The 12,783-nt window shown below is 47.5% G+C and overlaps 1 protein-coding gene across 7 annotated transcripts in view; it reads right to left on the bottom strand.

The window, feature by feature from the left end:
- The window catches only part of KIDINS220 (kinase D interacting substrate 220), a 96,310-nt gene extending 87,612 nt beyond the window's left edge, over positions 1-8,698 (bottom strand). For 6 of the 7 annotated variants that reach the window (XM_030311690.1, XM_030311693.1, XM_030311696.1 and 3 more), the window contains exons 1-2: positions 8,537-8,698; positions 1,607-1,750 (exon numbers count right to left, since the gene is read on the bottom strand). In XM_030311690.1, the coding sequence (XP_030167550.1) occupies positions 1,607-1,714 (108 nt within the window). In that variant the 5' untranslated portion in view covers positions 1,715-1,750; positions 8,537-8,698. Of the gene's footprint in view, positions 1-1,606; positions 1,751-8,493 lie in introns of all 7 variants that reach the window. The other variant, XM_030311691.1, reaches the window with a different exon arrangement.
- Between the last annotated feature and the right edge of the window lie 4,085 nt (positions 8,699-12,783).

Here is a 12,783-nt window from a genome sequence, read left to right as displayed (position 1 = left end):
AATAAAATTTTGTGCTCATTGATGTGCTATATTTGTCCTTGCATGTGAGGCTATTTTTTCAGTATTCCCATAGAAAATGTCTATGAAGTAATACTTACTATTTTTAAACTATAATCATTTTATTATTCCAAGTATGTTAATATATACTAATTAAAATGACCACTTTTGTAAGTAATTCTTTTTATTTTTTAAATATATTTTTAAGTTTATTTATTTATTTTGAGAGAGAGACAAGAGTGAGGGAGGGGCAGAGGGAGAGGCAGAGAGAGAGATCCCAAGAGGGCTCTGCACACTCAGTGTGGAGCCCAACATGGGGCTCGAACCCCCAAACTGCAAGATCATGACCTGAACCAAAATCAAGAGTTGGACGCTTAACCGACTGAGCCACCCAGGTGTCCCTAAGTAATTCTTTCATAACGGTGAACAATCTCCAATTATAAATTTTCTCTTATCTGTTTAGAACAATTATTGACAATGCACAATCACAGAGGAGTCACCTACCCAAAACATACTGTGTTCAATATAGAAACACTGTATGTATCGGTACATCATTGGATGAACTTATTCTGAAAACTCAAAGAATGGCAACAGAGCATAAACAGATTATGATCTGAAATCAAATAGAACAGAGTTCAAATTTGGGTTCTATCAGGTAATATCTTGGATAGGAAACTGAGGGATTAAGTCCTTTACCTGTAAATCAAGATAAGTATCAGCATTATTCTTTTATTTATCATTATTTTGCAATGTTTATTTATTTTTGAGAGAGAGAGAGAGACAGCACAAGCAGGGGAGGGACAGAGAGAGAGGGGGACACAAAATCTGAAACAGGCTCCAGGCTCTGAGATGTCAGCACAGAACCCAACGTGGGGCTCGAACTCACAAACTTCAAGATCATGACCTGAGCCAAAGTCAGACACTTAATCAAATGAGCTACCCAGGTGCCCCTCAGCATGAGCTGATTCAATAAAAACACTAACTATCACAAGGTTATTGCAGTAACAAAATTTTTTTGTTAAGATTTCCTCATGAGAGCTAACATTTAATGAAATTTAGGTACCCTATGTCAAAAATAATCATAGTCATAAACTAATAACTGTTGATTCAACAGCTTTAAAAACATTTATAATATTTGCATATTCATGTTCATAGCAGCGCTATTTAGGCAATAGCCAGGAGGAAGAAAAATCCCAAAATTCCATCAATACATAAATGCATAAACAAAATGTGGTATATACGTACAACTGAATGTTACTCAGCTTTAAAAAGGAAAGAAATGTTGTCACACGCTAAAACATGATTGCACCTTAAGGATATTATGCTAAGTGAAATAAACCAGTCACAAAAAGACAAATTCTGTATGATTCCACTTATATGAGGTACAAAGAGCAGTCAAGTTCCTAGAAACAGAAGTAGAGGAGTAGCTGCCAGGGGCTGGGGAGAGAAAGAAATAGGGAGTTGGCGCTTCAAGTACTTTTAACAATCTTACCAAGGTTAAGAACTTCCTATTTCTTACATTTTTTCCTTGGCACAACGCCTTGTACACAGTAGTCGGTAGTCAACCAATGTTTGTTCAAGGATTTTAATTTCAGAAACTTGGTCTTACCTCATTTCTCTCATCTACATCTTTGCATTTTTCTAGAAGAGCTTTCAGGGCAGGAATGTTTTCCTCTTCTACATAATTTATTACACTCTGTGATATCAGAACTGACATTTTCACGAAAAGTTGTAGTTCTCTTTATTGCAAAACCTGTCAAAAGCAGATTAGATAAAACACACATATTGATTAGGAAAGCACAGATGTGACTGAGGGGGAAAAAAAACTAATTTACTACTAACTATATTATCATTCTTCACCTTACATTTGTACAAGTAGACCTCCACCTGCAGGAGCGAAGGCCCCACAGCCCAGCTGTCAAAACGCCCACCCCTCCCTTGCCAAGACTCACACACAACTCGGGCTTAACTCATCCAAGTCCCAAACTCCACACTCATCCCCCCAGCCGTCCTCATCACCTCCCCTACACAAAAGGAAGTGCTCCACTTCTCCTCCACCTCAGGAAATGGCAGCTTCAGCTCTGTTCCTCCATGGAATTCTCTCTGCCTTGTCTCACCCTCTCCACTCCACATTCAATCTATTAGCAAATCCTTTTGGCTCTACCTATAAAACATATTTCACATCCAACCACTACTCACCACCTCCACCACAACCACCCTGGTCCAAGCCACTGTGACTTCTCATCTAGATCCTAACTGTTCCCCTTCCTTCCACTCGCCTTCCTCACAATCGATCCTCCGCGAGGCAACCACAGCGATCTTCTGAAAACATAAGTCTGACCAGAGCTTCTTAACGCATAACGTGCATCGGCATCACCTAGACAGTCTGTAAAACACAGATGCCTGGGCCTCGCCCCCAGAGTCTGACTTGGTAGGTGTGGGTGCAGCCCCTGAGTCTGTATCTTTAACAAGGTCCCGGCAGCCGCTGCTGCTGACTGAAGAACCACACCTGGCAGAGCACTGAGTCAGATTACATCCTTCTTTGCTCAAAGCCTTCCAATGGCTTCGCCAGGAACTCAAATCACGGGTGTTACCTTGGTCTCCATGACTCTAAGTGACCTCATCTCCTACCACTCTCCCTTATCCATTTCATTCCCTGAAGAGTTCAAGTGCTGTGCCACCCCAGGGATTCTGTCTGCCTAAATCTCTTCCACCGAAACGCACATGGCTCCCTCCCTCACTTCCTTCAATCACCTTGTTAGGAAAGTCTAATCTGACCATGTGATGTGAAATAGTAACAACCTCACACATACTCCACAGGGGTCCCCACATTCCCACCTCCTTGCCCTCCTTAATTTCTCAGTGGCCCTTACCACCATTGGAAATACGACATCTTTTGTGTTTATTGTCCATCTACCATTACTAGAATGTAAATGCAAAAAAAGTAGGCATGATGTTGTATCCAGTTGGACATCCAAATACAAATAAACAAATCTCAACCCATACCTTACACAAAATGCATACACTAAAATTGACCTAAATATCTAAAAAACACAAAACTTCTAGAAGATAATATAGACTATTCTGGATTAAACAAAGATTTCTTTGATATGACACTAAAAGCATGGTTCTCAAAAAAAGAAAATCGATAAATCAGTTCACCGAAATTACAAACTTTTTCTCTAAGAGAATACCATTACCTGGGACTAGTGATGTCTTTTTTCCTTCCATTCCCCCCCCTCTTGAACAATGTCAATTACTGGTATTCCACGCTTGTCCCCTCATCGTACTTTATAGCTCCTGACTTCTCGAGTTTCACGCGTTCACAGACGGACAGGAATCATGCCCCAGGATGGCTCTACCCCGAGCTTTACTCATACCTGATTTCTATGATGAGATTTAGAACCTGAGAGCTGAAATTCAAATGAGTTTTGGGACTCTGAGTTAAAGCTGAACTGAGACTTTGGGGGCCCTTGGGATAGGTTGATGTGTTTTGCATGTGGGATGGAAGTCTATCTTTGGGGACCAGAAGACAAACTATTCCACTATATGATTCCATTTATATGACATTCTGAAAAAGGAAAACTATATGGACAGAAAATAGAACAGAGGCTGTCAGAGTCTAAGGGGGAAGAATGAGGTGACTACATTGGGGTACAAGAGCATTTGGGGAGTTCTTGGACTATTCTATATTCTGATTGTGGTGGTAGTCACATGATTATATGCATGTGTCAAAATTCAAAACTGGACACTAAAAAGGTAAATAATATTGGTGTGAACTGTACCTCAATAATACCTTATTTTTTAAAAAATCCTCAAAGTTAAGTAACTTCACTCCTCAGAATCAATTCTAAAAACACAAAAAACATGGACAAAGATTTTAAATACAACACAATTTTATTCATAAGAACAAAAACTCAGATATGGGAGATTACATAAATTATGATATGGTCACACAGTGGAATCAGATAGAGTCGTCGACATGTTTCCAAAAAAATATACTAACGAAGAAAATGTTCGTGATATATTTAGCGGCAGAAAAAAAACTACAACAAAAAAAACAAAAAAACTATACAACATCTCAACTATTTTAAATATATACATTTTAAAGTACTGAAATGAAACAGATCAAATGGTGATGGCATTAATGTAAATTTTATTTTCTTTAGAAACCTTATTTCCTAATGCTTATCCCCTCTCCAGGAAGTATAATTGACATACAATATCCTATTAGTTTCAAGTGTACCTTGTTATCTCCATCTGTCACTACACAAAGTTATTACAATACTATCGACTCTACTGACTGTACTCCCCAGGCCGTACACTACATCCCCCTAGAATATGATACTTTTATCACTGCAAACCAGTGAGAGAAATTTTTTGAAGTCATCACCAACATCCAACGCCTCCATTTGTTCTCACATCTTCTAGGATCAAGGCTAAAACCCCCCTCAACCCCACAGCCCAGCCAAGCTGAAGCACTCAGAGTTGCCCCCACCTGCGTCCTGCTCCACACACCCCTCCCTTTTGCTCAACTTACTCCCTCCATTTTGAACACTATCCTCACATCCACCCTTTCAAAGCACTGACTGCTCTCTTCAGTGTGCAACAGTTACCATTTTCAGTCTAATGTACTTCCCAACATCTGAGATCGGCCAACCCCACTCTCAGTGCCCTAGTTCAGGGCCTTCACCGTATATGCTAATCAAGACTCCTGAGGGTACAAGACACAAATTTAACCCAGCTTCAGCCAAACAGGAGATTTATTTTAAGGATACTGATTTATTTCCCATAAGCACACTGTGGGAAAGGTGGGTGTCCCTGGACCTCAAATGCCAGGAAAATTCTCATTCTCTATTACAGACCAACTTTTTCTACACAAGTGGAAAAATGGCTGCCAAGAGCTATCTAGGCCCAAATCAGGTTCTCAAATCAGAGAAAGCAGATGGTGGTTTGTTCCCAGATTCAAAAGTCCCAGCTTGGATCAAGTGCCAACCAGAACCAATTAACTATGGTCACAGGGTTGGGAGGGGGTTACAAGGTCACATAGTATTGGCACTGTTTTCAGAAAAGAGAAAACTGTTATAATCTAGGCACTTGTCCTAAAAACTCCTACTGCACCATCTCTCACCTGGATCAATGTGAGAGTCCCCCAACTTAAGTCTCCTGTCTCCAGTCTTCCCCCACCTCAACCAAACTGCCACAGCGAAGCAAGAGGGATCTAAAATAACTTCCTTTTTAAAATCCTTCTGTTAGTTCCCCATAAATTCATGCCGGGAGAACAAAAGATGGTGGTTTTATTACTCACGAGTCATTCAAGGAATTGAAGCCCCTGAAGCCTTTAAACGCCATTGTAAATATTCACTATTCAATTCTACGATTCCTATGGAAAACTCTGCTCTGTGCAGAGCAGTGAGAACTCATACACGCATTCCTGGATTATGATGGTGAAGACAGGTAGATCCTTCACAGTCTGGCCACATCTGACCATTCCAGCCCCACCTCTGTCTCCCCTTCCAGACCCATCCCTCCCACCCTCTACCCAAACCTGCTTCCCCACTCCCAGGTCCAGGCAGACTAATCTACTAATCTGACCGCCCCACACTGTCTTTTTGCTAGGCCTCCGCACCCATATCCCCCTGAGTTTAGAAAGCCCATCCTCCACAGATATGCCCAGACAGTTTCTACTCGTCTTCTGGACGTGGCTCTAACGTTATCTTTTTCTGGAAGCCTCCACTGGCTGGCTGCCCACTCTGAGTTGGGCCAGTGCCCTGACTCTCCGACTCCACACTCTGTGCATACACCTAAACTCTCACTGCTTATATACCATTTTACCTATCCTTGTCCACAGCTCTAAACTCCAAGTTCTTGCAAGAACCACCTGGTATCTAACACAATGCCCATAAAATTGGGGCCGAGAAAGAGAAAAGCAGCCCCTGGCTGTCAGGAACTGGCCTGGCACGCACAGCCTGACCCTGGTACTGTCATGTGAAGATAAACACGGACAGCCAAGTGACCGTGTAGTGTATACCCGAGAAACAATGAATAGCATGGCGGGGGGGGGGGGGTAGTTTTAAGTAAAAGTGAGAGCTAAGACTGGAAAGTGAGGGTGGCTGGTTAGATCCTAACTTCTTCAAAGATGAGGGCTGTCTCTCCTTCGTTCTCATCTCCCCAGAACCTGCCACAGGAGCAGTGCAGGCAGCAACATCCCAGACAGCTGTCAAACCGGGTGCATGCACAGGTATACCAGACGTGCCTCCTCCGTAGGTCGTTGCTGCCCACAGGCTCTGCTTCCCTCAACAGCCCCGTTTTCTACCGTCAACATAACCAAGGATGGGCACGTGATCTGGGACCTGCGAATGCTCAAAAACATAAGCCAGGCCAACGAGATTCCTCCCTTGAGAACTGGGAATTAGAGACAAAGACTCAGTTATTATGGGCCATTTTCAAAACGATACAGTTTTGAGACCGCCAGTCAGCAGAGAGAGAACCGAACAGATAAGAACAGAGAAAACGACTCCTCATAAGGAAGAAGACAAACGTGGCCCCCGGGGAGAGGGGCAGAAGGTGAAGCTGCCTTGGATGCTGACTTCTTGCTGATTCCCATTAAGTCCCATAAATCTCCTTTTCCCTGAGGTAAAAGAGTAAGTCTCCAGCCCTTGCCTTCAAAACAGCCCTAAATAGTGGCAGATAAAGCTGAGAAACTGACAGTTTTTGAGCAAAGGCAGGAAGAGGGAGGTGGCACGCTGGCATGGTCCTGGGGAAGGTAATCTCCCAGCGGTGTACGTGACCCCGACTAGAAAAACACAAAAAATGAGAACTCCCCAGCCAGGGAACCACCAAAACAACCCAGGGGAGAGGGGACGGGCGGTGGGGATGACGAAGAAAGGACAGATATGAGCTTGAGCAACGTAAGATCCTCCATATTTGACCTTTTCACCTACCAAAATATTGAGAAGAGAGATTCTGGATGTAAGATCAAAGAAACCATGCGACTGGAGATTTTTTTTTTTGAAATCTTTGAAAACTCAAAGATGATTAGATGCCAAGCATAGGTGGCTGGAGGAGGGTGCAGCCATTAACAAAAAGAGGGAAGAGGGAACTCGAAGTGGGGGGGGGGGGGGGGGGTCAGGAGTTCTCTCTGCAGGGTAGTGCCCCCCTCCCTCCTCACCACTCCCGCCCTGGGGTGCCTTGGCAGGCTGAATTTGAGGTGCTCCAAGAAGAGCTGGGTTGGATAATCCACCCGGCATTGGGAAAAACAGATCTGGAAATCATTCACACAAAGAATGCCCAACAAGGATTCTCATCCTTGCGTCCACCGGAGTGACTTGGTAAGTGGGCCAGATGCACGTATTCCTTGGCTTCTCCCCCAGAGAATCCCATTGGGTAGATCTGGGGTGGGCCCAGAACCGACATTTTAACAAGCACCCCAGAATGATTTTCATGAGCGTGTCCGTGCTACTAAAGCTCCAGAACAAAGAACGCAGTCTTGCCCGCAGAATTTATCAACCTTGACTCTCCATCAACTCCCCTAAGGTGCTTTAATTTTTTAGACGTTTGGTCCTCCGTGTTGCCCAAGTATGGGCAATGCCAAGACGTCAGAATCACCCCCGCCCCCCATAATCGGAAGGGGTGATTCCAGAGCCACACCCCAGGCCAGCGGTAAGGCTAGGAAAACCACATTTTTAGCCAGCGCCCCTAGCGGCCGGCAGAGACGCTTCCGTAAACGGTTATTAATAAGAAAACATTGCTCATCGGTTTAAACCCCTGTGTCAACAACGACTTGAAAGAAAAATAACCCAATATTGCTGGCTGCCAAGGAAATCGCTTCCCTAGAAATAAGTCCCAGACGCGTCGCAATCAATGGCTTGCCGATATTCTGCCAGGCAGATAAAGGCCCACACAGGACAATGGAGCGATGAAGCCCGGTAAGAAAGCAAGGGAAGAAAACCAACCACCCCGCCCTTGGAAGGCCGGGGAGAGAAATCTGGAACGCCTGCGGTAACGGTACCAGCGACGGCGGGTCCCCCAGTGGAGGCCGTGCCAGCTGGACAAAAGAAAAACAATGGTTTCACTCAGGTTCCCCGCCCCCAGCCAAGCACCTCTCCGCCGGTCGGCGGACTGACCACCGCGGACCACCAAGTCCCAGACCTTCCCGGCGCTCCAGCTAGCCGGACCCCGAGCCCCCCCCCCCGCCCCCACCCCGGCTCCCAGCCGCGACCCCCCACCCCCGGCCCGGCCCTCTCCCCGCCCGGCCGCGGCCCTTCCTCACAGGCCCTCCCCCTCCCCCTTCCCCCCTCCCCCCTCCCCCACGCCCGGCCGCGGGCCCTCCGCGCTCGGCCTCACCCCCTCCCCACCCACCTCCCTCCTCACCCGGCCGCGGGCCCCTCCACACCCGGCCTCGCCCCCTCCTCACCAGGCCGCGGGCCCTCCGCACACGGCGTCGCCCGGCGAGACACCCGGCCTCGCCCCCTCCCCGCTGGGCCTCGCCCCCACCTGCTCGCCCCAGTCATCCCGCGAAGCCGACCACCGCACTGACCGTCTCATAACGCGGCCCGAGGACCGCGCCTACAGCTCGAACGGAAAGGACCCGCTTTGCCGCGGGCGCTGTCAGAGGACGGGAAAGGGAGAGACGGCGGCTTTCAGCGCTTCGCCCTCAACGAACCCGGCGGCCATTTTCCTCCATCTCCGCGAACTGACAGATCACGTGGCCGCGGGTGACGGGGCGGGCGGAATGTGGCCACGCCCCCCCGGCGGGCGGGGGCCAGTCCCGAAGGCTGCGGGGCGCGCGCGGGCGGGTGGGTGTGGTGCAGGGTCAGCGAATCACCGCGCTCAGCGGCCCTCCGCCCCCTCCCTCTGGCCTCCAAAGGGGTGCAATTTGACAAGTGCCGCGGGCAATATTTTCTTCCTCGTCGGTGTCACTCTTCCGATTATCGTTCACTCACTCCTAATCCCTATTCACCATTGTAATCAAATTGTACGCAGAGTAACTTAAACCCAATTATAATTTCAGAAGACATCTCTAAGGCGTTGCGAACGAAGGCCTGCTCAAGCCCCTTCCTCGGGAACCCACAGGAGAGGTGTCAGCCCCGTGGAGCGCCTGTGGGATCTGCACTCCTGGTCTTCCAGAGAGCCCACCGCCTCCCTCCCCGGCTCCCCAGACCCCTGGCCAGCCCGGGCCGTCCACCCAGTCTCTGCTGAAGGTACCTCGGTCTTTCCCGAGGCCAGAGCGATTGACAGCTTTCAACTCACTTCTCACTGTTTTTCACTCGGTTCCAGACTCCTTCCTGGAAGTGTTCCCCTCTCTGGGCTTCTATGACTCTCATTCTGCTAGTTTTCCTCCCATTCCTCTGGCTGCACCTGTCAGATTCGACCTCCCTTAAATTGCTGGTGTTTCCAGAGTTCAGCGCAAAGCTGGACTCTTCACCGTCCCCACCCAGTGTGATCCTCCTCCTGGACTGCTCCTGTCTGGGGACCCAGCTCCTGTCGCCCAGCCACCGAGACAGGAATTGGGAAGTCTTTTTATAACCTCTCCCTCCCCTTCCCAATGACATCCCATCAGCCTCTTCATCAACCCCCATCAGTCTAAAGGCTGCTGAAGCTCCCCTCCAGGGCTATCCCCAGAGCCCCCAACCCTCTCCCTGCCTCTGCTGGTGCCCTGCTAACTGGTTCTCCAGCAGATTGCTCCCTCAAGTCACTGCTTTGCCTAAACTCCTCAGCAGCCTTCCATTTCCATAAAATAGATTCCCAAAAAGTACTTAACATGCAAGACTCCTCGGGGGGCGGGCCCCTGACCCACTTCTAACCCCTGCTCCATCCACTAGTTTCCGCCTATCCTGCCCCCACCCCCAGGCTGGCAAGTATTTACAGTTCCTGGAACGGTGGGCCTGACTCTTCCTCATTTCCATTCTTTTCCCAGGACGTTCTTCCCTGCCTCTTGCCCAGCTGCTTCCAAGAGATGAATTCCTTTTTCTAAGATACAATTTAAGTAGTCCCCAGTTTTGTATAGCTTCCTGGAAGACTTCAAGCAGAGCTGGCCAGTCCGTCTTCGGTATCCATAGGGCCTAGTAGGTACTCAGCATGTGTTAAAGCACTTTTAACCTGTTTACCTGTCTTCTCCCACTATAAGGTTCAGTCCATCCTTATTCGCACCAACTCCCTTACCCTGTTTGGAACAGTGTCTGGCCTTAACAAACCACTGAGGAAGAAACCACACTATCTACAACGCTGTCAAATTATTTGGGGGTGCTCCCTCCTGGTCTCATGCATGTCACAGCAATATCTGATGGAGCCATACTCCTTGTTGGCTTTTTCTAGAAGTTGCCAGCTTGATCCACGGAGAAATGTTTTCAATGGTTCCCAGCCTTGGCACACCAGACGCATCCCTGGACCTTCTTAAAAACTAAGAGCAGGGGCGCCTGGGTGGCTCAGTCGGTTGAGCGTCCGACTTCAGCTCAGGTCACGATCTTACGGTTCGTGAGTTCGAGCCCCGCAACAGGCTCTGGGCTGATGGCTCAGAGCTTGGAGCCTGCTTCCGATTCTGTGTCTCCCTCTCTCTCTGCCCCTCCCCCATTCATGCTCTGTCTCTCTCTGTCTCAAAAATAAATAAACATTAAAAAAAAATTAAAAAAAGAAAAAAAACTAAGAGCACACTTGGGGACTTAAAAAAACATCTCCCCAGCTGATCCCAATGACATACCATTCTCAGACTTGGGTTTGAGTCCCATCGTGTCCAAATCAGTGATTTCAATATGAACATACTGTTTTAATGTCAAGTGATTTTTTGAAGGCCTACACAGGATAGCAGGTGACATTTTAGTAACCCCTGATTGTGACAGTGACATGGGAATAGGAATTTGTGGTTTGACAAGAATCGGTAGCCCCAGAAAGGTAGCCTGGGCTCGAAACACAATGAACTGAGTAGTCAGCCAGTCATTTGACAGATGTTCTGGAGGAGTTTGCGCACACAAAGAGAAAATGTGGCTTACGTAGCAGAAAACGGGCCAAAAGGCACTAAAGATCTCACTGAAGTGTCGGCCAGGGAGATGATGACTCAGGAAGGCAGGGTTCTTGAATCCTCATGCGCCTTCCCCAAGGAGCTCCCCCGCCTGTGATAATCCCGCGTGGCACCACCACGCGCCACAGCCCCTTCACCCCATAATTTCTGGAAGTGCAACGGGCCTGCCCGGTTAGCACAACCACCGCTTCCAACAAGCTGGCGTTAGACAGGCCTCAGCTTCTGTATCAGCTGAGCTCTGCCCACCCAGCAGGTGTCAGCCGGGCTGAGTGCCAGTGAACCGCCTCTCCAGAACACCTCTCTGGGGGATACTGGAATATACAACAGCAAGCAAGGTACGGGAGGTGGGGCAGGAAGCTCTGGTCCTCCAGCTTTGGTGGTCCCAAGCACCCATGCACTACTGTGGGGATTTCTCAGTTAAGAGCCTGGCAAATCCCATTCTAGAAGTGCGACGTTCAGTCCCAGACGCCAGAAAGACGATTGCCGATGCTACCTGAATGCCCTTCCTTCCTCTTTCACCCCCCCTCCCAAAAAAACCCTGAAGATACTCAGTGTACAAGTGGTTCTTTTAAGAATCATTTTTAAAACAGTCCATATAACAGCCTGGAAAGAAGCTACTGGAAACAGGCTTTACTCCAGCCCAAATTTTAGTGGAGGATGAGAGGAAAGTCAGATGACAGCAAGGAAAGCAGAGAGGGAGAAGAGAGAAGCACTGAGGGAAATGAAAGATCTTGCCAGCTAGGGTTCCTCCTCCCTTGCAGATCTGACCTGGGGAAGGGAGAACCTTAAATTCAGGAGTTTATTATTATCCAGGCCATGCATTTAATTACCAAAATGAGAATCTTTAAACCAAAAGTGAACAGATAGTTTTATGATCTAAGAGGGAGGAGAAAATTATTTTTTTTAAAGTTTATTTATTTTGAGAGCAAGCGAGAGAGAGAACGCATATGGGCGCATAGCAGGGGAGGGGCAGAGAGAGAAGAAGAGAGAATCCCAAGTGGGCTCCACACTGTCAGCATAGAGCCCAGTGCAGGGCTCCAACTCTTGAACTGTTAGATCATGACCTGAGCCGAAATCAGGAGTCAGACGCTTAACCAACTGAGCCACCCAAGCCCCCCAAGGAGGAAAATTGTTAAGTGATGAGCCCTACTGGATATTTCATCCGCTCCCAGGGGTGGGGAGCGAGGCGTAGCTGTAGAGTTTGTGCAGGTGCGGTTCTGAGGAAAAGAGAGTTATTTTATAATCCTGCCATATCCCATTCTCCTCTATCAACGCAATGGTTACATTTAGGAAATTACATCTGTTTTGATAATAAATATGCCCTAACTCATGCCAAATGTCGTTTATTCCTTTCATGCTTAGGGATTCTAATACTCCCACCTTGCTACAATGTAACTATTGCAAAACAGAACTGAAATTCCTTCTCCTCCGTTTTCTTTCCAGCCTCTCTCTTTTTCCACTTCCCTTGATCTTTTTGCAGTTTATACAGCTTGCCTAAATCTTTCTGGCAAACCCATCTGAAGGCTTTCCTGCTTCAGCAGAAACATGTCAATCACTCTAAGAGTCCAGCCTCTCTACGTGTCCTGTGCCATTATGTGCAAGGAAAACTATGAGGTATCGTTCCACCCCTCACCACCCTCCCCATCAACACTGTAATTTTAATCACCCTTCTATCTTTTTTAACAGTATCAGCATATCGGGATGAGGATCTCAGCAGCCCAATCTCCTTACATGGCTTCAGTTTCATTTTAGATCATATTTTCCATAGA

This window comes from Lynx canadensis, chromosome A3 (assembly GCF_007474595.2).
Source record: "Lynx canadensis isolate LIC74 chromosome A3, mLynCan4.pri.v2, whole genome shotgun sequence".
Classification (NCBI taxonomy): Eukaryota; Metazoa; Chordata; class Mammalia; order Carnivora; family Felidae; genus Lynx; species Lynx canadensis.
Note: the sequence above shows the minus strand (reverse complement) of the source record. Positions and strands in the feature narration are given on the sequence as shown.